Source organism: Perca flavescens, chromosome 14 (genome assembly GCF_004354835.1).
Source record: "Perca flavescens isolate YP-PL-M2 chromosome 14, PFLA_1.0, whole genome shotgun sequence".
NCBI classification, from domain to species: Eukaryota; Metazoa; Chordata; class Actinopteri; order Perciformes; family Percidae; genus Perca; species Perca flavescens.
Genome location: NC_041344.1, coordinates 16,213,943 through 16,241,442, shown reverse-complemented (window position 1 = coordinate 16,241,442; position 27,500 = coordinate 16,213,943). Strand labels below are relative to the sequence as shown.

Below are 27,500 nucleotides of genomic sequence, written 5' to 3'. Positions count from 1 at the left end.
GCTGTCAATCAAATCAGAGTGACAAATAGAAAACCTGGGTTAGGGAGAGGAGGAGGGACTGAGGGGCGGACTTTTTTTTTTAAATTAAATTTCTTGCTTTTTGGATAGATTTTTTTGATTATCACAGCTATATAAGATGGGCCAGGTCAATTACCAAATGTATTGGTTCAAGATTATAACCAAATTAGCAATTAAGATCAAATTCTCAGTAGACTTAGCATTATTTATCAACATCTCAAGTAGACTACAGGTCAGCCAGCTCAACTCCCCACGTCTCTCCCTCTATGGAGGGGATTTTTCTTACTTTAATTTTAGTATATTACAGGTACACTCTTTGCTCTCAACTCCTAATGTTATTTTGCGGCTTGAATGTTATAAATGAATGACTTTCTCATGACACAAACTGTCAAGTCATATTAGCAAACACTATTGTAAATATATGGCGCTCTTACATCACACTTCAGATATGAAGTAGATATGAAAAATCGCATATGCATGGTAATATACAAACAGTCCTTATTTTATGGATTATCAATTCTCTACCATTAAGCCAGTAGATTTTGGAGAATTATGCGGTTTGATTTTTTTAGCCAGTTAGAATCAGCGGTGGGGTTTAGAGATTAGGCTGCAATTCCTGTCTCACTCAGAGTTGCTGTCCTCTCCTCCAATAACAAGGTAAATTGTCCTTTTCTCCAATCACAGATCTCCGCTCTCATCTCCTCCAATCACCACCAAGGAACTTTAGATTCAAATTGGCTGGTTAAGTGTCAGTGTATCAATTAGTCCTGAATTAGTTTCAAAAAACATATAGACCAAATGTGATGATAGGTTTGCCAAATCTTTTTTTAGAAATTGTTGATCACATCTAATTGATAGTATTATTCATAATTGATAGTAGTACTGATTACTGTGTAACAGATAAAGACACATGGATTGCGCTGTGCACACGGCATAAATTATACACATAATTTATACGGATACACTCACAGAGAAAAAAACATACTACATTGGACCTTTTTGTGTCACTGGGACATTGGTTGCATTTCAAGATATTGAAGAGGGCTGTGCTCATTTAGCTTTCTCAAAACACAGTGCGAGTATATTGTTTTTATACCCAATCTTTTGAAATGTATCCTTTTAAAAAAGGGGATGTCTGTAAATCATCAATTGTCAAAGCAAATCGAGCCCAGCCAAGGATTTACTGACCCAGTGATAAAAGATACAATGTTGAACCTTTTTCTCAGAGAGCGTACAAGTCCAACTGTAAACATGGTATAAATTATACCTGTATAATTTAAAGTTATACATTAAAGAGGCAATACTGTATGTAACACACTCTTACAGCAGATATGTATTTTCTACCCACCAGTGAGTGCAATTTGGAATGACACGTGACTTATATTACACTGCAACACATCACATGTTGATATCATCAGCATTTAGAGAAGACAGAGGAACACCAGATGTGTGTTGTCCTTAAACTGCACTCACTGATAAGCTGAAAAAGACACATCCTTTATAAGAGTGTAGACAGGTGCTGTCAGGTATACATGCATATCCTTTAGGCTCACCCAGGCAGTGCTGCCTTGGGGAATGCATGTACAGATGACAGAGATAAGGTAGGGACCAGCCAGGCTCCACCCACAGCCCACAGGAGGGGTAAAGAGCATAACTGTGGTCCAAGACTCACATTGAGCAACAGACGATAACCAATAGAAATGAATAGAAACATATTAGAAAAGATAATAGAAATTGGATGGAACAGTGTGCACTGAGTAGAGACAGGAAATACACAGAGGATAACAGGGGAACGTAAATAGATAGGATCAAACAAAGACAAACATAACTAGAGTAAAGAAATAATAATAATATAGAACCAGATTGAAATAGGCAAAGGGTTGGTACAAACTGTATCAGATAGGAAACAAGAAACAGGATGAAACAAAATAAGTGGATTGAAATTAATGTTAGGATAAAGATAGATCAGAGCGTGAAGTTAGGAACAAAACATGCTTTTCATTTGTTTGTCTTGTAAAAATGTTGACACAAGCTGGTGACATGACATGCATTGTCCCAAATTACAGGTGCTGATGTGTAATGAAGTAGAGAAATGCAATATTTATTGATTAACAATTCCTTCATTCCGATAGATTAATATCAGCCACTGAGTCAGTCCGACAGACAGACCGACAGGCAGGCACTGACAGACAGACCATTCAGTTATTCAGACTGACATTCATTCCACAGCTAGACAATTAAGGAGATTTGTGTAAATGACCCTACACCAAACCCTGCTGAGACCCCATCACATTTGCAGGAGAGCAATGATGCAGTCTGTGTGTGTGTGTGTGTGTGTGTGTGTGTGTGTGTGTGTGTGTGTGTGAGGTGAGTGAGCTGCTTGCAGGATGACAGCTGTCACAGGTTTATCATGACAACAGGAAGTCTGCACTGGTGGTGGAAACGCGCCCACACACACACACACACACACACACACACACACACACACACACACACACACACACACACACACACACACACACACACACACACACACACACACACACACGCACACACCTTCCATCCCTCGAGCTTGATGAGCCAGTGACACTTGACAGACACCGGTGGTGAGGCCTCAAGGTGTAGTGATGCATGGCTCTTATTAAAGAAGAGGAATTTAATTTGAAATAAAAAAAATGATTACTAAACAAGTGACCAGTGCTCTTATGTGCAGTGGACCTTTTTGGTGAACTTTTTGGTGACATTATGATGTTGTAGCATCAAGGGCTTTCAGTCAAGATGTGCTCTGGCTTTGTGTCACTCAAAATCCATTACTGTGACCTAAAGCATAAAAGAACTTTTTATCATTACTTTTGAAATAAGCCGACTTGAATACTGATGTAGATCTGGAGGAAACCCAAAAGCCATGTAAGGACTCCATGTGATAATTTTAGGTGACACATGATGCAATTAGGATCCACTCTAATTCTGTTGTGTGTCATCTAGTAACGGCAGGGCTGTGTAGAGACCGCTTCAGGAGCAGCTGCTCTAATAAAAAGTGACATTTGTTGAGCGATCTCAGGGGGAGTGTGAGAAGTCCACATACCTACAGCTAACACTGATTACCTTCTGTTAAATGTGCGTGCATCAGACATGACATGGAACCAGTCAGCTTTCCATGCTGCACCTGCTAATTTTGGATACCGCTTGCTCCTGCTCCATCAATCATGACATCTGATGGGACATCTGTGTGACAGTGTTAAATATGACTGTGTCTACCTCATTTTCTGGTCTCATCCCTTCCCTTTTTTACACAGTATAAAATGAAATGAATATGTCCCTCTTAAAACAATCTTACAATTCAAAGCAGGTCATGTGTCAATGTTTCCTTTCGTAATTTTTCAGTTGTCATTCAAACATACCGTGGGCTTGCTTTTAAGCATAGTGTATTCAATAAAATATATTTTCATTTTGGAATACTACACTATTTGAACTGACTTGGAGAATGGAATTTCATTATATACAAGCCTGATCAGTTTATAGCAGACATATTTAAATCCAATAAGCATTTAAATTAATCTGTGGCTGACAACTGATGAGCACTGAGGTCACTGAAGACACAATGCATACGTGGAGAATGCTTGAAATTAGACAAATGAATGTTACTGTTTTTAAAATAATTACAAGATGAGTAGTCTATATCCACGACATCCCACTTCCAGGATAGTTCAGGTGCCACCGGAAATTCCGTCATTTCGGCCGGATGTCCATTACCTTGTTTTTTTTGTGTTGGAATTTTGAACTCTGTTGGCTTTATGAGGACTATGGTTAACTGCTCCTCCGATCTGACTAGATAGACTATCTGTCCAATCTGAGTCTTGAATGTACACATGTTCCACCAAAACAAGTTCTTTCCCGAGGCTATTTTACAGAGGCGCTGTTACTCCGTGCAGCGCCGCCCAAGACAATTATGATTGGTTTAAAGAAATGCCAATAAACCAGAGCATGTTTTTCTCCCATCCCGGAATGCTATGTGGACCAGCCAGACCCTCCTACGCAGCACTTTGGGTGTGTTCTTAAAGTTAGAAAACTGATATTAACCTTAACTAAAATGTGGTGTGAGACTGGTACTTCAGATTCCACTAAAGAATTAACACCCACAGTGACAAATACCATGTCACTTTGTTCTGATTTGCATTGGGGACTCTGTAGGAAGAAAAAAAAAGCCCAAAACAGAGGCCTTATTTCATTATATTTTTTGGTAATTTCTGAAGTAATACACCATACATATATTATACAACATACATATATACATACAACATATATTACACATAAGATATGTAAAAAGCCAGAAGATACATGTGCATAAGGGTCAAATCTATAGATATGTGAGGGTTCTGCTATCTGGCTGCACTGTTCTGCTGTGTTCTGTTTTCTGCTTTTATTTTAGATGGCAACCTGGAGAGGCTGAACTCACAACATGATGCTCATGCCCCAGCATGCTGACCCACAGGAGGAGGGAAAGTGTGTGTGGAGGAGGGTGCTATATGTTAGTCTGAGTGTGACTCTGTATGTGTGCGAGAGGAAGAGAGAGGGAACGAGAGAGGAAGTGTTGACCATGTTGCCTTCATTTCTCATCACATCAGTGAGTTAGTGTTGCTCTTTTTTGCCTTTCCATCCCTGTCTCTCTCTCTCTCTCTCTCTCTCTCTCTCTCTCTCTCTCTCTCTCTCTCTCTCTCTCTCGCTGTTGTTGTAGCACCACTTCTCTATGCTTCCCTAGTGGTCTCTGCTCACTACACCCCTCCTCTTCCCATTTCTGCATCAAGATTATTTTTACAGTAAAACAGCACATCTCCTCCTTTACTGTACTCTCTTTCTCCTCATCCTCCTCCCTCCCTCCCTCTGTTCTCCCATCCATGCTCCTGTTTCTCTTTCTCATCCATCCTTGCCTCTCACCCTCCCACTCTTCTTCCTCGTCAATCCCCCTTCCTAACTCTCCCCATCTCACCCTCCCTTGCTCCTTCTCTCTTATGGCCTAGGGTGCTTTGATCACTCGTTCTTAGCCTCCTGATCCTGCCTTCCCCCTCTCTCATCCATTCATCCCCTCTTCCCCACTGTGCTGTCATCAATATCGCAGTCATCTGAGGATTTGTTCTTTATCATTCTCCGTCTTGCTGTGTCTTTCTTTAAGATCTTACTCTCTCTGCATTTCACTCTCCGTCTCTCACACTTTCTCTCTTTCTGTTGATTGATTTTATGTTTAATGGCTTTTCTGGCCTCATCTCTTTTTCTCTTCTCTTTTCCACTCACAGCTTCTTCCCCCTCTTCGTTTCCTTTGTCACATAATTCCATTCCTTTCCTGCATTACTTTGATAGGCAGATCACTATCAGATCCGTACACACACACACACACACACACACACACACACACACACACACACACACACACACACACACACACACACACACACACACTTCAATCACAGAAGACCCAGTGTGCTGTCAGCCTCTAAGGATTATGGGCCATATACATCATCCTCTCCTCTCCTCTCTCTTCAGGCTGTATCCATCCATCCCTCCTGCTCGCTTATCTACATCCACCCACCCATCCATCCATCAACCTCTTGCCCCCATATGCTGTAAAGCAGAATATATATAGCTACGCCTCTTTCTCCCTCATCACTTTAATACCTCAGTTCCCCTGCCATGAATGAATGAATAGACAGGAGGAAGACTGTTAAACATGTGTACACAAATGATCCAGCATACTTTTAAAAAAAATATATATATCCTCCTGGTCTGATGAGTACTGGGCAATCATCAAGCTTCCTCTGCAGCTGCACTGTGCGCTGCCTGACTTCACAGAGGATGCAATTTTACCTGTGGTCTCAATGTCACTTTCACCATCCAGTCATGCCACAATGCTTTAAAGTGCTCATATTATGCTCATTTTCAGGTTCATAATTGTATTTAGAGGTTATATCAGAATAGGTTTATGTGGGTTAATTTTCAAAAAACACCATATATTTGTTGTACTGCACACACAGTTGCAGAGTATGAGGGCTGCCCCACTAGCAGCTAGGGGAGCATTATAACGTGTGTTACAAAGTGACGCATGTTCGTCACGGAAGTAAAGGCTGGACTACAATAGAGCTGTTTGGAGCAGTTTGTGAACAGTGTTTTCTGTTGGAGATGGTAAGTCCCTTTGGGGTGGACTTTGGGCTTTTTCACTTTTTAAACCTATTACATGCACACAAAAAGATATATAACACAATAACGGAAAGGGAAAAAGCCAAAATGCATAATATGAGCACTTTAAGAAACAGTTCTGGATACATAAGAATAGGATCTTATAGACTTCCATTTCCATCAGATCTGCAAAACTGGTAGTGGCATTAGCGGCATTGTGAGCAGAATGCAACTAAGCTTTTGGAAGCAATCCAGCAACAATGTGCATACAAGCGATGCAAAGAAAAACACGGGTTAGGCAGAAATGTGATTGTGACTCATACAATCTTATTTTAAGGATCAGGTTGCAAAGAAATTACACTGAAATGCTACATATACAACCTATATTTGTAGAGGGAAATTGTGTGTCCACGGTCGTGAGCCCGTAACATGTGCCCTCCCATTGGAGGACAAAAAATGTGGTTTGTAAAATGCCCTTCAGAATGACACATATAAGCCTTTTCTGATCTGACGCCCCTTCTGGCAGGACAACATTATTTGTCAGTCCATTCCAAAACCGTTTCAACACATTTTCTAATCTAATACAGCCATGGTTAACGTTTGGTTAGGTTTAGGGACAAGAAATTACTTAGGTAGGTATAAAGAAAAGATCTGGTTTGGGTTAAAATAACTACATTAAGAATGACCATGGTAATGCTTAAAAAAACATTTACTGTCTTTAGGAAATAGGAACAGTGTCAAAGTCCAAGGTCTTGTTGAACCAAATAAACCACCCCAACCTCCTCCCTCTGCAGACTTTGTGACTCTTTAACTATTTACTGTAACACGCTTTCCTCCTCCTCTCGATGGACAAGAGTAACAATGTCTATGGCTACTGAAGGGCTTTGTTGCTTGAACGTAAATGTGCAGTTTTGGGGTATTTGCTGAAAAGATGGTGATGCTGTGGTTGTTCTTTGGGGGGGGAGGCATGCATGTTGTTCTGTTCCAAACCTGATCTCCTTTCCAACATCACCTTTGTTTGGGAGAAGTACCATGCACTGTATATTCACTACTGATCTTCTAGCTTTCAATGTATAATGGTCTGTTTTAATCATATGGAATTAGTCTGCCCATTTGCCCAATTTGATTGATATATGTTTGTATTTCTTTTGGTTAAACAAAAAGTAGAAGCACCATTTGCATTTGATGATGCTTCAGTCCTGCACTGTGATTACAGGATTTTGGACTGTTCTTTGAGGGCAGCCTGCAGTTCACTGAAGCACAAATGAAACAGAAATCTACCATAAGAATTTCCAGGAAAGACGTCTGACTTACTCTAGTTGTTTAGGAAATTATTCTTGAGTTAATTTAGCAGTGTGTATGGAAAATGATGCATTTAGAGAACAGTGTTTGCACCATCTGGTCTTTTAAAACGTCTCATATTCCTTGGCTGCTACTCGACCACGCAGCAGACATGTGGGCTGAATGCATCCTTCTAGTTGCCAAATTTAAACCCATCTGGATACGGAATAAATTATGATATATGATATTCACAAGTACAGGTTTTAATCTCTTCACGCCTGGACTGTGCCAATGTATTATTGCATTCCTATCATAACTACCAGCTTTCTGTTGGTCAGAATGGATAATTTGTTTAGATGGTCACTGAGATGTTGATTCAATTCAGTTGTTACTTTTAACACCAGCACTGCAAGGGGGGTACTATAACCGCAAAATCCGATGCCCAAGAGTGTCTGTATCCTTTTGTTATCGCTGATGGGCCATTAAGGCATCATCCCTCTCCTTCTCTATAGCGCTGTTGACACACACACAGCCGGCACACACTATAGACAGCCAGATAGCTTATCTAACAGCTTGAACCCACACAAAACTTGTGTACTCTTAACAGTGTACAGTAAAATGTACTATTTTAGCTGCCACCCTATGCAGTAATAGGCAAGTCATTTGCGCTATGTCGTCCAGTTCAGTTAACACAACATTTCTGAGGTATCTATGAGCAACTCCTGCAAATAAATCAGTTTTCATAAAAAAAAAAAACACAATTTGGTTCTATCTGATGCTGTTCTGTTGTAAGCAGCGTAAAACTTGCAGTGTAAAACCTAAAAGGCATGAAACAAATGCTGAAACATTGTAATCAATTTTAGCATTTTTATTTTGGCAAGTGAACTAAATGGTAAATATAATCACGGTGCAAATGATTACATTATCACATTTTGTCAAACGAAATTTGACCGCGCACATCCTATTTATAAGTTGGCACACACCAACCTATAACTAATTCAATTTAACTAATTTAACGTTAGTGTTTTGTTCAAATGAGTCACATAAAAAAACTTTCCTGATATTATTATAGCATATAGCGCACACACAGGACTCCCGTGTTGGGACATAGTCATGTAGTCAGACAGAAAGTGTGATTAGTTTCGCTTTCATTTCTGATATTTTACACATATAAAAGGCTGAATACTGTGGGCCTACATACCTTAGTGTAATTATAAGTGATTATTAGGGCTTACTTTGTTTTGGCATTTTAAACTCCGGTCAATTTATGAGAACTATGGTTAACCTTTTCTCAGATGTCTGCAGGGTAAATCCAGACATCTTTCCAATCTGCGTCTTCTGTTGCACGACTAAAACAACTTTTGAATGTACACGTTCCACCGAAACAAGTTCATTGCCGAGGCTATTTTGCAGTGGATGGCGCTTAGCGCTGCCCAAGATGATTGTGATTGGTTTAAAGAAATGCCAATAAACCAAAGCACGTTTTTCTCCCATCACAGAATGCTGTGTGGACCAGCCAGACCCTCCTCCGCAGCCCTGTGGAGGAAGGTCTGGCAGTGTGACAACTACTACGTCAGTGTCTGTGAGCTTCAACTAGTGACCACTGTCTGCTGATGTAGGAGGCACCCTCAGGTATTCAGGTAAATCTGATTTGTATCTTTGGAGGTGTGCTGCCAGATTTGTCTTTGAAAATGTATAAAAGCGATGACTGTCAGACCACATTTAAAGCAGACAAATACCCACATTCAACTTATAATGACTCATCGGTGTAACTGCCCTTGTAACTGTGTTTGAGCAACTACAAAGTCAGTCCTTTGTATGTACCGTTCCTATTAGTCTTCTTCCCTCGCTAACATATTTTTCTATCAATCCTTTAAACCTTGTTAGAAACATATTGGTTGCTCTCTTCTGCTTGCCAGCATTACATTTTAGACAAACAGTCATAGCGTTCACTCACACACACACACACACACACACACACACACACACACACACACACACACACACACACACACACACACACACACACACACACACACACACACACACACACACACACACACACACAATTCATGCTGACCTTCAGCTCCTCCCACCATCTGTCCACAAATCAAAGAACAGATGCTGTCTGCCACTCAACTAACAGCCCAACATTTAGACCAATTAGGGCAGAAGAGCAATTTAATGGTAGATCACTAGAAGAAGACATGAAGAGAAAAGGCAGTGATTGATAGAAATATCGCTAGCATGTTTATTTTTGTCACAGTAGCCATATGACCCTGACAGGTATAGTGAGAAATTATTTGATTCTCGTTATACTGTGATTCTTCTCTTCCCATTATTGATACCATCTGACCCCCACTACTGACCCCCCCTTAACTTATGTCAGAAGGTGACATAATATATAATACCTTGGCTATTGCAGAATAGTCTTTTTAAGTAACGGCAACAACAATGGTAATACTGTTAAGGCGATACTCTGTTTATCCTACTGGAAAAATTCTGTTTGCTTGCCTTGTCAGATGACAGGGTGGACTATATGACAGCATCCCTACCAGCTCCAGGGATGCTGTCATATAGTCCACCCCAGTTTGTTGCTCTGCTCAGGGGCACTTCCGCAACGCAGTTCCTGTGGCTTTAGAGTGGTAGCTCCAGCCACTGAACCACTCTCTTGTCCCAACAGAAAGAAAGTGAGAATTACTTTTAAACATGCAGTTAGAGAGAGAGTGCAGAAGGAGGTAAGACATGTTAAACTAAATGACAAATCAAAAGGAAATGCAACAAAAATGGACAAACATATAGCATGTTGAGAGTAAACAAAAAAGGAGATGAATGGAAAAAAAAAAAAAAACTCCATCTCTCTCGCTGTCTGACTCCACAGCAGTATTTATATAGATGAGTCTAGTGTCCCTGTTTTCTCACTTGGTCATTAAACAGGGTTTCTAAATTATCAACCGTTACGACAAGCTCCTAAAGTTGTGATTTATAGTATTTCATAGCTCTCATTCGTTCATCCTCCCTGTGCTCCTCTCTTTCATGCTCTCAGAGTGGGTGTGTCTGAATGTGAGTCTGTTTTATGCACACGTTTGACAGTGTGTGTGTGTGTGTGTGTGTGTGTGCATGCATGCATGTGTCGGTCCCTGATTTTGTGTATGTGCTTTTATTCTTGTAGGTGGAAAATACAATGTGAGACAGAGACCCTGGGTGTCGGTGAGAGTTAAATGTCATCTGTGACATCTTAAGTTAAGTTTAACGCATCACAACCCTGACGAAATACATTCCACTATTGTGTCTTTTGCTCTTCTTTCCTTCTCAGTCCTTCCCTCTCCTGTGCGGCCTGACCCAGTCCCCAGTTTATTAGTTACACCTAGCTAAAACTGGAGAGGTGTTCCTATTATTTGGCCAACCTCACTGATATAAATGGGTTGGACAAAATATTAAAAACACCTGTCAGTATAACACAACACAATGATTAATGATCCTGCCGACAGCAGAGGGTGATAACGCAATTGTTTACTCCAGTCAAAGACACTTCAGGACTTGACCAACAAATCCCCCAACACATAATGGTACAGAATCAAACATAGTTGAAAACATACATGGACATTTGAACTTAGCAAGACAACAATACCAAACCTTAAATCACATAAGGCGGGGTTTGGGGTGGTGGAAGCCAGCAGTGCTGGCAACAAAGTTATAGTGAGAACTGACATTTACAAAAGGCGGCCTTGTACACTTGTATGAATGTGATTGGATGTTATTAGTCAGCAACTAGTCAAACAGATAATACATCAATGAGCCAATCTTTGTTGGCCGTAATGTGCCAAGGAATGTAGAATGTAGCAATGCAACGGCACGGGAAAAGATTTCTAAACGACGTAGACAACAGGTTTCAAAGTAAGGGTGCTCTGATCGATCGGCCACCGATCGCCATTGACTGATATTCGTTCGTTCTTTCAGAGAGTGAAATAGGTCGCAAATGTTGCCTGCCAATAAATATTGTCAATCTTTCCGATGTCTTAATTTTTTAATACACAATGTTGTTGGAAGAATAATTCAATAAATACATAATGCTATACAATAAATAGAAGGCTTTAATAAGTCCCCAGTGATTAGTGATCGATCAGCCCCACAAAACCTGATCGGAGCAACCTTATTTCAAAGTATTTAGAAAATTGGCTTTGCAAATTTTGGAGGAAATGCGATCAGCATTTATGTTAGGCCTCAAAGACATACACAAAGCTATGGCGAGAAACACTGAATGTGAACACGTTTGTTTACAAGAAAAATCCACAGTGTACCTTCAACTTGCATTGTGTCTAAATAATAAAGGTATGTAAGACAATTGTTGTTTTAGAGAGATGTACAAAAAGAGAGACATTAATTGTGAAAACAATAAATAAAGATGACAATGGGAAAAGTGATGTCAGTTAAAAAAGAGAATTAGTAGATTACTGTCACCAAGTATCGTCTCAATAATAAGGGACTGTCACAAAGAATTTGATAGCAAAATGCCAACTGTCTCTAGTAATGAGAGTCTCTCAAAAATGCTTTTGAGACAAAATTAAATTGGCCACTCCCAAATAGTTTCTGACAGACCATCTATCGTCTGTACAGGCAAAAGCAATACGTCCTGACTGATCAACCGCAACCAGGAAGTCAGATGCTACTCTATATGTAGACATCAGATCAATATCAATAAGAACAAGTCAGCAAGCTGATCACATGTACAAACCACCACCAAACTACATCACTCCTTCCAATGTTCACTTTCCGTAATCATCACTTGGGCATGTAAATGCAAATCAATACAGGAAGTAACAAGTTATGCTGCAAGAGACAGCACAACAGTGTCAGTATTTATATCTAGTCTTGTCTTCAACACTTCACATCAATGCTAAATTGTACATTTACTTGATGTATTTTCTAAAAAATGTCGACAAGCAATAAACAAGACGTCAGCACTAGCATTTTAAAAAAAATCCAAGATTTATAGACTGTAGACTATTGATCTGTATAGCTGACAAAAATATCTCTCTGACCACTATTTCAGAAAATGTTGTGCAAGAAAGAGAAAGAGCAAGAAAGAGAAATGATACAAAACAAAACAGGAAGAGGAGAAACAGAAGGAGAAGGGACACAAACTGATCAGAAGAGATCAAGAAAGACTGAGATAGAAAGAAGAGACAAGGAACAGAGAGAGGAGGGGAAAGTGCAATATCTATTATGACTTTGAGACTCTAATTCAATTAGTGTTTTATTGGTGAAAATATAAAGTAACAGAATAAGACCGACAGAAGAGCAAAGAGATGTTTGTGATGCTCCTGTGATTACTCGGTCTTTGTTTTTATCTGTATTTAGGTTTTTTTGTCGCTTTTTAAAGCAATATCATGCATCTCCTTTTGAAGAGCATCCTAAATACACTTCAATCTGACCTGTGAGAAAGAGAGTGAAAATAACAGACACACAAAATGGTATCTAGGTTTTTTCTGATGTCCATTTTGTAATTTGAATATTCAAAAGAATTAAATGCCTTGCTGTTCACGTACTACAGTATGTGAGTGTTTCATAAAATACATTGGCAATGACGTCAATAAAGTAATTTTGAAAACGAGAGGAACACATAAAGAGAGACATTCAAGAACTGCCTCTAATGAATGGCTACATAGATGAAGTTAGATAGTAGCAATGTTCCCATCTATCCCCATATTTCAACAGCGTTAACAGTAACTATGGCTTTTTCAGGACAGACCCATCTTTACAGATGCATTAAGTTACAGTATGAGAAGTGGTATCTATCATCCAGCTGTCATAAAATTCTGATTACTACTGATAAAGATGTGAGAGAGAGAGAAAGAGTAAGATAGAGGGACTGAGAGAGAAGGAGGGTGTGAGAGAGAGAGAGAGAGATGTTGGAAAAGACAGATGACATACCAAACCAAGATGATGACAGATGATTTAATGAAGAACTGGCTGGCTAGAAAGAAGGAAAACCAATTAGAAGGCACAACAGTAGCGTGGGGGAAAGGAGAAAGAGATGGAAAGAAAGACATGGAAAGGAAGATGGATGAATATTGGATAGAGATGGATCAAGACAACGATTGAGAGGATTAGCGAGAACAATGGTGAGATAAAGAAATATGAATATACCAAAGACAGAGGTAGAGAGATGCAGGATAGACAAAACTGTGATGCAGACAGAGACAGGGTAGGAGAAAGAAAGATCGAAGGATAGAACGATTTAAAGTTGAGAATTTCACACAGAGAAATAAAAAGATTTGAGTGTAATGATGTATGTGTGTGTGTGTGAGGAAGGTGATCAAGGATAGAGAAGAGCTAAAAGACATCCTCCAAACTGAGGACATACTACATTACTTTGCTGAGGAGTTAGTTTTCTGTTAGGTCTTAGGTTTGGGAATAATTATATAATTTAGTCTGTTTTTTTTAGTGAACCGACACAGTTGAATACAAGATTTCATATGAATTGCAACAATAATTTTACAGAAACAGAAAGGAGCGTGCATAATGGAAAAACCAAGAGTTGTGTGTGTGAAATTGTCTATCTGCCCATGCGCGTGTGTGTCAAGCTGATACCCAGACAGGGTGGGTATTTTGAACTGCTCATCGCTTGTGGTTTTGTCTCATTCTACCTCTGTTGGATGTTTAATAGAAGGAGAGAGAACAAAGTGATGAAAACTTTCTTTCTACTGCTGCCTGAAGCACATTGTTTCCTATTTTCCATCATTTTTCAAGGTTTTGTTTTCCTCCACTCCTTACCTTCTCATTTTTCTGACCATAAATTATGTTCTTATTCAATGTAGTTGCTCAACTGAATTGCACGCATAACACTGCCAAAACATATCCCGCTGTCTTTGTCTATCTGCTTTACATCCTCTTCTGCTCATTCCTTATCTCTTTTTTCACTTCACCCTCTTGTAGGAAAGGTCCATTTCAGGCAGTTTTAAATGCTCAGAGATCGATACAGGAACTGCCTTGTATTAAGGTGTGTGTGTGTGTGTGTGTGTGTGTGTGTGTGCGTGCGTGCGTGCGTGCGTGCGTGCGTGTGTGTGTGTGTGTGTGCACATATGCCCTGCCTGAGCATGTGTCTGTGAGTTAGTGTGTGTTTGAATTATTCATGAGGCTTAAGTGCTCCTCTGGGAGAAATGCAATGCAACACGCTTCTAATATCTTATTCACATCGTGTCTTTCTGTGTTTAAAACATGCATCGCCTGAGGAGATTTAAGTTTTCAAACCCAAAAAACTGGACACTGGACAACCCAATCCAATATTATATATAGTTAACAATCTTAAACGATCTTAACAGTGCATAATCTTTATACACTGTTGTACACGTTCCAACAGTGTAGAGCTATCATCCTGTATTGCTGCATTCCAAATTGCATAATATGCACTCAATACTCGATATGTATACTATTGTTAACAGACTTTTTAACATACTTTTGTGTGAATAAACAGTAGTATGTAGCTTTTCGGATGCACTGAGCTGTAATTACCACGACACTTCCTGAGAGCCTCCTTGCCGGTTGCATCGCACGTGATTTGCCCTCTTGGTTTCATACTAAGGTTTCAGACATTTTAAAAATAGCATGTTTATGGTAATAGCTTGTTGGTCGGGAATTTCGGACGCAACCTATGTCTTACCCTGGCACGTATATTCATAGATATAAAACGTATTGTAAGTGTTATGACATTGTTTTATATCGGTGGTTTCTGTCAACATTCCACAACATTTTACATCTCAGTGCCGGCCCCGTTCCAGGTTGGGCCCCCCTAAATGCTGCCTGCCCCACTAACACCAGTATCCTCCCTTCACTCCAAATTTAAAAAACAAATATTTTATTTTGTCCATGTCAGTTTAACCAATTATAAAAAAATACCACATGGAAATAATATGTTTCACTAATATCTGATTTCCCCTAATAAACATGGAGACACAACAAGAGAGCCGTGACACTTCTCTGATCAGTAGGTTTTCCCTAAAGATTGGCCAGACTGCATGCACGTAAACCTGAGCAAGTATAGTGGGAGACCGGGGCTGGAGTACTCTATCTACAGTACAAAGCTAGTTTCATGTTTCTGTTTCCCCTTTCGCAAATTTGGCGCATCTAATGAGAGATATATAGTGTTCACCAGGCAAAGATTTAATAATTGAAAAACTTAATTGCCGAAAGAAAAGGGATTATTAAGGTGAAGCTCTGCTCCTGGCCGGAGGAGGAGCCGCTACTGCCTCCCGCTGAAGCTCTGACTGCAGGTCGAAGGTGGCAGCGAAGCGGATCTGGGTCTGTCCTCGGTATATATTGCTAATCTCCTTACCCTACATCACTCCTCCAGGAACCTAAGATCGTCTAATCAGTTCCTTCCTCCAGTCTCGGATGAAAACAAAGGGTGATTGTGCCTTCTCCGTTGTGGCCCCGAGACTCTGGATCTAACTTCCCATTCATATTAGGTCCTCCTCTACTGCTGACATCTTTAAGTCTCGTCTTAAAACACATTTTTATTCTTTGGTGTATGATTTAGTTTAGGGACATTTGTATAGAAGTGTGTTTTTTTGTCTGATGTTCATTGTGTCTATATTTTTATTGTCTTCCTTTGTTTTTTTAACATAATATAACTTTGTACAGCACTTTCTTCAGCCTAAAATATGCTCTATAAATAAATTGACTTGACTTGACTAAATGCGTCCCCCCCAAAAGGCCCATTCTCAGCAAGGAAAACCTGTGATTTAACACAGGTCGTTGGTGACCAACCAACATCTCTTACTGCTCCCCCACTCAAGGCATTCTAGAACTGGGCCTGTCTCAGTGAATAAACTGCCACATTTCTCAATCCATGGCAACATTATCTTACCTTTCGGTAAGGTTTGCAAAAGATCCCAGGTGGTGACGACACTACAAAGGAGGTATGGATTTAAGTTAGTAAGTGTATAACCTGTGTAAACATATGGATTTGGCTATACCACTTATCCATGTACAGAATTGATTGTTAACTATCACATGACTTAAAGGGCACACTCGCATTAGCACAATTCACTGCATGTCATCAACTACAGCTGGCAACTTTAGAGACAAACACGTCCGGTTAATAAAGAGTACACAGGATGTAAATGAAGTGATCTGCCTATGTCTATTGGGGAGAACTACATGGAGATGTATGTGCTGCGTCAACTGTTGATGTCTGCATCTGTGTCTGTATTGGAGTATACAAGGCCATTTACGCTACTGATACTCTGACGGTGGGGATCAGGATCAAGATAAATTTGAAAGGTCATGACGTGGTTAACGGGAAAGGACAGAAAATTGAGTAATTACTGATTTGTTATTTGTTTCTGAAAATTGTTTATTTTTGTCATACTTTTTTCAAATATTTGTTGTTTTTGAGTTCTTTCAAATTGCTGGATAGTTTTTCCTCTATAGGCTTAAAATATTACTCAAATCAAACAATCTGAGCAAAAATGATGAAGGGTCACAAGGAATCAAAAGCCAAAAAGGTTGGGAATCAGTGAGTTAGGCAATGCATTTGATATTGCATGTTAAAAGATTAGGGGAGAGAATAAATAAATGGAGACTAAATAGGACTACTGGCCTGACACAAACTGCATTGAAGCCTGAGCACTCAACCAATTTTTCATGCTCATGAAAATGTTTCCTTATTGTTTGATTTAGCCTGATTGTATGCATTTACATGGGACTATTGTATTTGTGTGCATGTGAGTATTGCTTTGATACAATGTGCCGTTCCATAACATGGACTATCATGTGTATCTGTGTTTGTGTGCACTAAATGGCATTTCTGTGACCCGCAAGTGTAATTGTGATTATGTGTGATAGTGTTTTTGTTTTATTAACACAGCTAGTTGTATTTGTATGTCAAATAATGTGCGGGTGATAAAGGGTGTGTATCTCCCAAGTCATGCATAGGTGAACAGCCTGATTGCCTGCTACATTGTGAATGAGCCAGCCATGCATTTTGACTACTGATATACACACACCAGCACCCAATGGGGTATGCGTGTGCTGTGTGTGCATCTGTGTGGATATATCCAAGTGTCACACAGATGTAACTGTGTGTCTATGTGCAGGTGCATACATTTGCAAATTGTTTTGTAAAAGAGAGAACATTATCCACACATACATGTCTATTTCAGTAATTATACTATATTTATACAGTATATGTGTATGCATGTTTGCATATGTTTTTCTACAAATAGCATGGAAAATGCAAACATGCCTAGTTTAACTAAACGGCTGTCCTAAAGCCACACTAAACAAGCAAATCATGCATGTGCAGGGGTGTATATGTATGTGTTAGCTATTATGCTGTTATTGGTGCATAACAATGAATATGAATGACCAATTTTATGTCAGTATGGTGTAGAGTGGCATTTCATCTATTTCAGCGGTGGAAGGTAACCACAGCAAGCAAACTATCTCCTCCATTGTTTAAGACAATGCAACATGTCAACGTTGACCACCTCACTAGTGCTGGTTGCTTATAGTGGCAAACATTATTAAACACATTTAAAGGCCCCATATGTACAATTTGTAGATACTGTATAAGTGATACTGTAGTGGGCATTGCAACCTGTATGTAATCAAAACTGTGGCAAACATGGAACCAAAACTTAAACCCCTCTCCCCCGTACTCCATTAATTCAAAAAAAAGGGAAAAGTTATGTTGGTGAGTAAGTCATCAAAAGAGTAGCCCTGAGAACTGCTTGGAACATTTTTTTGGAAACTACATTCCAACTCATCTCAAGTCTCTGAATCCACTGGGGGTAGGATCTTTTCCTATGCTTTCATTGTAAAAAGTAGAACTTTTGGATGACTCTGCAGATGAAGGGTGTTAAAAATTCAGTACAACAGGTGGTGGATAGTTAAAATTCTATAATTCCACAGTACCGACTCTTTCATCTTTACCAGAGGACGTGCACGGTTTTAAACACCTGCCTACCTGTCTCTCTGACTGTCTGCCTATCTGTCATCTCTCTCTCTGCATGTAGGCTTCATCTCGGCCAACCACTGTTGTATCCCATTTAATGCGTGATCTTCAGGTAATGCATAATGTTTAGAGCCTAAATACATGTAGCAAAGTCAGCCAGTAAAGATGTTTCTCGTCCTTACAGTGTCTCCTTTTCTCTATCTCTCTGTCAGCTACAGAATCTCTTTATGCTAAAACTATATTATGCATGCAGATAGAACGCCTAAACAGCGGTCTCTGTGGTAACCCAAAACATATCCATCATCATCACCATGACAACCAGGGATAGAGCTGTCAATCAGCACTGTCCCAAGGGAACTTGGGATAAGCCTATACACCCACATCTGAACAGACAAATACAGATGAACACGCCTGCATGCGTGCACATGCACACAAAATGATGCACACATGCAGCCACGCACACATACACACAGATAAGACAGACACACATACACAGAAACTATGTTGTTGAGGGTATTTACCATCATACTCCTACAGCTCTGAGATTACACGCAACTTTCTGCACACACACTGTCACACACAGACATTCAACTTGGGCATGGCCATATCCATCATAAACTGTCATACAGCAGGTTGGTGCAAAAGGACCCTTTACCACAAGGGGGAGCCTGAAACAAACACAGCCAACATCTTCAGGTTGATCTATGGGGACTTAATCACTACCTAAACAGCAGCTACATAATTTGAAACCTGAAGTTATCTCTCCTTTAAGCTTGCATGGACTCAAAACCACACCTAACCGCAGAGTGCTTTAGGTATCACCTCACTGGCACCTAGGGGCCCAAAAGAATAACATGACAGCATTACAACTGGTAGTATTCTGAATTAACTCTGCTCTGAGCCCTGCTGTATTGTTGTGTTGTGATGTACTCTAAATAAAATGTTTACGAAATCAAAAATTTAAAAATCAAACTGAATCCACAACTCACTTGCTCTCTCTTTCTTTCTCTTTGGAGTTCAAGAGTGATAACGTTTTCCTCTTTCCTCTCTGTTTCTCACATAAATGTCCTGTCCATAACCTCCACCCCCTGTCTCTCTTCCGCTCTCTCTCTCTATCTCTCTGTATCTCCCTCTTCCTTTTGTTTTCTCACCTTCCCTCCCTCTCTCAGATTAAACTATCTATCCTGCTGTCCCCCTTGAAATCCCCTGTTACACACCACCTCAGGCTGTGTGTGTGTGTGTGTGTGTGTGTGTGTGTGTGTGTGTGTGTGTGTGTGTGTGTGTGTGTGTGTGTGTGTGTGAGCCAGACACGCTAGCTGAGCATTAACCTGTCAAAGTATCAAGAGACAGGGGGAAAAGAGAGCAAAGAAGAGAAACAGAGCAAGGGGGAGTGACAGAAAGAGAGATAAAGGAAGAGGGAGTCGGGTCAACAGATCCAGAACTCTACATGTTGCTAGGTAGTGGAGGTGGTTCTGTTCCCATGGTAACATTTTCTCTACTGGATCTATAACACATATACAGTCACACACACACACACACACACACACACACACACACACACAACTGCGTATTGAAGCGTGTGTGTAATTTCAGCAAACAGACATAAATGTAAGGTATATCCATCTTTCACGTCTTAAAGTGCTCATATTATGCTTTTTGGCTTTTCCCCTTTCCTTTATTGTGTTATGTATCTTTTTGTGCACGTTATAGGTTTACAAAGTGAAAAAGCCCAAACTCCTCCCCAAAGGTACTGACCATCTCCAACAGAAAACACTGTTCACAAACTGATCCAAACAGCTCTATTGTAGTCCAGCCTTTACTTCCGTGACGAACGTGCATCACTTTGTAACACACGTTATACACTCGCCTAGCTGCTAGCATGGCAGCCCTCATACTCTACTTCTGAATGGCTAGCAGTGCTTACCTAGCTACTGCACATGTGGGACTCCCAACAAAGATGGAATAGTGGGATGCCTCACTCTGTAGCTAAAACAGAGAGCTCAACACACAGGGTGAAAAGAGGAGCTGCAGCAATGTGCAGTACAAAAAAATATGGTGTTTTTTGAAAATGTAACCATGTAAACCTATTCTGGTACAACCTCTAAATACAATTATGAACATGAAAATTAGCATATTATGAGTACTTTAACAAGTGAATGTTTGACATTACACTTGTCAGTACTTGCATGTCTGTCTGACAGCAAAATATGTTCCACTTCACATGTTCACAAGTGACACATGTATGATCTGCTGACATCTACACTATAAATTTATGATATGAAACAATAAATTGCTTCAGGACCCAGGGGGCATGAAACTTAACTAGACAACACATAACTCCTGTAGCATTTCACTCATATATACTGCCTAATATTCACACATTTGATGATGTGTTAAACAATGTTAACACTTCTCCCTGACTGAAATGGTAGTCATACTAACTTCAATTCACGTTATTCAATAATATGGAAAACAACTACTACAAGTACTACACATACACTACTATTATTAATAATGGTGTCTGCAAAAATATCTGGACTTTAAATCTTTAACAAACTGAATGGCTTTAACAAATCTTTCACTGTGTGATGTAATTACAGAATTTGTCTGTATATAAAGCAGCCTTTTTGTGTTATCATGGCAGGCATGAATATTGTCCTATTGTCTTTGAAAAAGACTGTTTCGGTTGTCAGAACAGCCATGTGTGTCTAAGCAGCCATGACTAATCTTCAATCTTTAATTTCGGCCAACAATGAAGTACATATACACAGGTTACACATAAATAGACATAAACATACTCAAAACAGATGATGTAGACATTTACTTAAATACAGAAATACAATTACAGACACTCTTTTTGTCTGTGCCAACGGCAGGGAAGAGAATAGCAACAAGGCATGCATTAGGAAGCAGATTATGCATGAATGCAACTTTCAAATAACAATAGCCATGTGTGTTTGACCATTATAACAAACAGTGCAGCTGCAGCAGAAGAGCAAATTAAGGATGCGACCAACACTCCACTGATCAAGAGCACCGTGAGGGGCTTACTGAATAAAATGAGATGCACTGTATGCAATGAACTGTTGGAGAGTGCAGGCACTGTGGCTGTACATTAGCCTAGAAATCTAGACGCATTGTAGCGGGAGCAAATTTAATTTGCAGCCAGGGGGGTCTAGGCACTCTCCGTTGACTTGCAAGCTGGAAAAACCAAACTCTGGTCAGGCCAATCACATCGTGTATAGAGTTGGTGGGCGGGCTTATGGCTGCTGCTGGGAACAGCGGTCTTCTGGAAGACTTGGAGTTAAGCTTTTCTTTGAGAATAGAACGGCACTGAAATCATTCTTAAAAAAGGAAGATGTGTTCGGAGTTTTGCCGACCGGATACGGCAAAAGTTTAATCTATCAACTAGCTCTGCTACCTTCTTCGTTGCTCTGCCTGGTTGTAGAGCTATCCTATTGCGTGCAGAGGGAATTTGAAAGACAACCTTTTATCCCGCCCCTCGGATTGAGCTCCGTCAATGGTGAGTTCCCAGACTCTACATCTTGATGTGGGTCTGGCTTGTCAGGCTAGCTGTGCATTGTAACAACAAGGCAAACGTTGGTGCCACCACAAAGCAAACTTACTGACCACTTCAATAGATAATGTGGAGGGGCCAGACTTTGCTGACGTTTGTGTGGTGGTAAAGATGGCAGTTTCTATAACTAAGGGGTGTCAGGGTGGGCCTTCTTGTTTTTTCTTACATACATCACTACTACTAAATGTCCCAGGACATACTGTAGGTTGGGTGTTGACAATGTTGCTTGTGAGTTGTCAAAATTTGTATCAAATGCAAAAATAGCACCTGACTGTTCCAAAGTTTAAGATATAATACATCAGGTTTGGATTAAGAGTGTTCCTTTGGGAGTGCTAGAGACAGGGTAAAGAGAAGGGAGTTGATACCGCAAGAGAGGCAGCCGGGATTGGAAAGAGGAGAAAACCTGTTGTCCTTAAAATCCACTGTTGGCCACAAGCCTACACACACACACACACACACACACACACACACACATTGTGAACATCCTGAATCATTTAGATGCTAAATGAGCCCCTGCTGACTACAGCACTGCCACTATGCTGTGTGTGTGTGTGTGTGTGTGTGTGTGTGTGTGTGTGTGTGTGTGTGTGTGTGTGTGTGTGCGTGTGTGTGTCTTGTACTCTGGCTGTGTATGCATTCATATGAGAGTGTCTGGATTTGTTTGTGTGTGTGTGTGTGTGTGTGTGTGTGTGTGTGTGTGTCAGCGTGTGTTGCAGTGTCAGCAGACTAATAAGGGAAAGATGCCATCATGGTAAACACATTTTTAAACCAATCACATTGCAGTTAACTAAAGTACATCTGACACAAACCTTCTGCTGACTGACAGAAACCTCGTTCAGTGCCGCCAAATTCTGGCTACTGTGAATGAATCAGGGATTGGGAATAAAACAATAATAATTCAACTAAAAAAAGATTTCCTAAATTTGAAAAGGAAACTTCTTTTTTAATTGCATTCTGCTGAACTCACTGACACTGAAAGATAAAAATACATATTTTTTTTATTGACAGATTTTAATGAAGGAAACAAAACAAGAGATAAAAATATGAAACTGACAAACTGAGACACGCTATTCAAATGATAGCAGCTGCAAAGTTGTCATGTCTTCAAAGTGCTGATAAATACTAAGACCTAACTTGTTATTTGGTGTCTAAAATTCAAATGTGCCTTTTTTTTGTCATAGGTTCATTTTGAAACAGTTCACCGGGAGATAAAAATCTCCACTACTATTTCAACAAAGCACAGCAAACGGCTGGACCAATAGCACCAACAGATAAATGCATGGCGTATATTAAATATTTTACCCCACAATGCCGATAAATAAGTCCTGAGGACCTCACTTGCAGGGTCAGGATCATCCACAGAAATCCAGAATTTTCAACAATGCTATACTGTATGTGCTTGCAAATGAAACAGACTAATTATTCAATCACTGCCATTAACTAGTAGGTGTTACAGGCAAGTGTGCTCTGGTGACAGTTAGTTGCTAACGCTACAGTGGTATTGTGACCTGCCTCAGGTTGACTGCTACTGCAGGTAACACTAGCATTCTTATCAAAAAGTAATGTGTCTGTGAAACTGGTATATTGTAATGTTATTGCCTTGTCATGTGTCATAGTGTATTCAATTTGCCAAGATTGCAGGCTGTGTACAACACAACAAAGGACAACACAGATTTTATTCAGGACGTGGATAGCTCAATGTAGGTACCGCTACAGGAGTGGGGGCTGTCACACAAAGACACACAGACACAAGAGGTACAGGGACACTGAGACTACAGTACTTACTTGGAATTTGACCAAAATCCTTTTTTCACAGCTATATTCACAATGACAAATTTCACAATGAAGTTAGTTCAAATGTGTAGTTTTGAAGGAATTTAGCCATATTGCTCATTCCTTACTAATTGTCCAACATGTATTAATTGTAACTTAGATATGTCAATCTCAGTAGCAATATCTAATACACTAGTTTGTGGTATTATTTTAAGGTTTTTTCTGTTATTTTGTACATTGTGAGTTAGACCAATACAATTAACTAAATTGTAAATGGCAGAAGGTACTACACTTACATACATTATTATTGTTGTGGCTAGTGATAGACCTCACATGTTGGCTCTACACAGTATTGTTTTATTTATAAAGCGAGGAAGTGCAAAGGCATACTTAATCATTCTCAAGGTAGATGATGGTTCTCCAGTGTGGTAATACAAAATCATTGCATGCAATATCATATCACCGACTAATATATCCAGACATATCAACTACTCTGTACCTTTTGAAACATTGACATGAGTTTGCTTGAGATGTGAATGCTTTTACAACCACACCACAGGTGTGCTACTGCTGTACCAGCATCTGTGGTGATGTATGTTTAAATAAATAACCATAAACCTGCCAAACGCTGACGCTGTGTAAAGTATGCAGCAGTGATGCTTACAACCGTAATAAATAAATGAATATGTTGTATAATAAATAGTGTCTTAGTGAAATCTTTTTAATACCATCGGCTGTGTTGAAGCTGCAGAACTTTCGTGTTTGTCAGCCTGGCGATCCAATGTCTGGGTACATTAATGCACGGGTGGAGCGGGTCTTACAGGTCTTATACCAGTAATACATCCATGAACAGGAGTTGGAGGGCTAGCAGAAATGGATAAATAAAAGGGTCTTTTGAATGGCAAGTTAAGTTTCAAAGCCCTTCTAGATGGTTCTCTCTACAAGACTAAAGTTATTTGCATGTAGCCTACTGTCGATGTGAATTGAGTTACCACAAGAGTAGTTGAGTCTCAAATACCACTTAAATATTAAAAACTTAAACTTTAAAACTTTAAAATATCTAGGGCTGAAACGATTCCTCGAGTAACTCGAATAATTTTATTACAAAAAATCCTCAATGCTAAATTCTTTGCCTCAAAGCTTTGTTTAATCAATGTAACTAACGTTGTACCGCTCACTGCGTTTCCGCACAAATTATTATTACTGTTGCACAACGGGCTGACACGTTTCTGTGGACACAAGACCGAAGGCGCGGATTACAAATGAAGGAAGACAGCGAAAATAGTGAGGGGCTAAGAGAAGAGACGGATCATTTAAAGCTACAAACATGCTGCTACATCATCTCAGTAGAAAACATCCAGTCTACTCCTCCATTCCACGGAACGAGCCCGACACGAGGTAACATTAACGTCAGCTGCTCTTGTCCACCGCACCCAGTTTTACACAACTACAGCATGCTACTCTGCAAACAGCAATGTTTTACATACAAGCTAAAATGAAATCTGTCGGTTTGTAGTCTAACAAACTTTCTAGGAAACTTAGCTGCTGCCGGAGACTAACCAGCCCCTCCCTCCTGGAGCGGTTAACCTCCTCATGGCTACTTAATATGCACGTGAATGACGTCATCATGCCGGTGATGTCTGCATTCTTTATTCTTTCTCCTTTCTCCTCACTGTGTATCAGCCTTCTGAAAATGTGTCCCCCAGAACAGTATAGTTGAATGGACCTGCTGTAAGCTTTGTACCGTCATATTTACCCTCAGGTTAGTGAACAGCTCTTTGGCATATCCAGTGCAAAGAGCCAGAGGCAAGAAGGGGAAGGGGGTGAAAAAGATTAACATTTAAAAATATTAGCATCTATCCCTGTTATTGTATGCAATTTGGCAATCATTTTTTTGTTTACTATAAAGCAAAAGTATTTCTTATCCGATTACTCGATTAATCGATGGAATAATCGGTAGAATACTCGATTACTAAAAGAATCGATATCTTGTCACATTAAGCTCATGAAAAAGAAATATGATTGGTTTTCTCTCTACTCTCCCTTCACCATTTTTTTGCATGGAAAGTTGTCTCTAATGCTTTGACTGAATATACAGAAGGGAGAAGTGGCTGTGGGCAGACTTTAAATTGGCATTTAAATGGCAATGACACCATAAGCTACAATGCAATGCTATTCTGTTACCCTATTGAGAAGCAGTTTAGACCATTACAGCACCAGCCTTGAGGTCATGGAAGCTACTCTGCATATAACGAATTATGTAGAGTTTTACGACAAATACAAACAAGGAAAACATTGAAGGTTACAGAGCGAAGGGTTTTTACACAAAATGACACATTTGTGTGCAAGAGATGAAACCGAAAGAGAGAAAGGGGACTGAAAGCAAGGGGAAGAGTGTAATCGTATCAGTCTCATTGTGAAAACGTTAGCAGTGCAGAGTGCTTGCAGATGAGCTACAACAGCAACCTCATATGTCATTGTTATCCCAAGTTTAGACAGCACCCATCATCAGCATCAATGTAATGAGGGCAGAGGAGAGGAGGGGAGAGATACAGTATGTGCAGAGCCAGGAAGAAGAGAGGACAAGACAGTAAGGGGAAAAAGGGGAGAGAGAAGTGGAGGGGAGGAGAGAGGTAGCAAGAATTGAGCAGGTCTGCAGAGAGGAGATAAGAGTACTTCAAGTGTCACTACAAGACTGGTACATTGATCTGAGAGAGAGGGGGAGACAGAGAGGTGTGGAGAGAGAGTTTCATTACTGTGAACACAGTGTTTTGAATATCATTTCAAATGATGCACTGTTATGTAATAAATAACAATGATATATCAACCTCCCTGCCACATAAAAAAACATTTGCTAACCTGACCAGGGTCTTTATATTTCTATATATTCTACATGTAGGGTTTTTCTGGTAGCCATAAATCAACAACTATGGAAATAAGTACTGTTTCATAAAATTCAGTCAGTTTTTGTCACAATTATTTGATTCCCTACATTTCAACAAGAAGTTGGCATTAATGCTAAAATATGTCACGACTGATCCTTTTGATTTTCAGCATGTTAATGCCAGAGCAGTTTGCAAATTGTACAACTTCAAACCAAAAACTAGTGTACGGATTAGTAATCTAAATCAATTACTGGCACTTGTATAAAAGATGAGCCTTCGTCAAACATACCCCAGATTGAGAGTAACATAAAAAGCTACACTTAAATAACGGCATTCAATTAATCTTTATTAAAATTAACAATATGTTAACAGTGTCAGCCAAAACAGTTTCAATGGGAAACTGATTACTTTAAGTTTTATATAATTTAACAGTGAACTATGCATACACAGATTGGATAGTTAAGTAGTCTACCATTTGTTGTTTCAATAATTGTACTCTAGGATATTAACACTAAAGGACATATTACAGAAATAAGTCCCCTTAATGGCTTCCTGGACAAAATGGATCTGCATGTGTGTGTGTGTGTGTGTGTGTGTGTCTGAGACAGAGACAGAGAGAGAGAGAGAGAGACAGACAGAGAGAGACAGACAGACAGAGAGAGAGACATACATGCCGTATTAAATGTGTCAAATTTTTTGAAGTGGTGGGAACATATGGTCCTTGGTTATCTTACTCTACCTGGGCAGGTACAGTGTGTGTGTGTGTGTGTGTGTGTGTGTGTGTCTGTGTCTCCAGCTGCTTGGATCAGCAGAGCTTTACATCCACAGGGAACCATTA

The 27,500-nt window shown here is 39.8% G+C and overlaps 1 protein-coding gene across 1 annotated transcript in view; it reads right to left on the bottom strand.

Moving 5' to 3' along the window:
• Window positions 1-27,500, bottom strand: part of csmd3b (CUB and Sushi multiple domains 3b) — a 289,126-nt gene that overhangs the window by 177,845 nt on the left and 83,781 nt on the right. Inside the window, exon 5 of the mRNA XM_028596859.1 lies at window position 1. This exon is cut by the window's left edge and continues 207 nt beyond it. Coding sequence (XP_028452660.1) covers window position 1 — 1 coding nt within the window. The remainder of the gene's footprint in view (window positions 2-27,500) is intronic.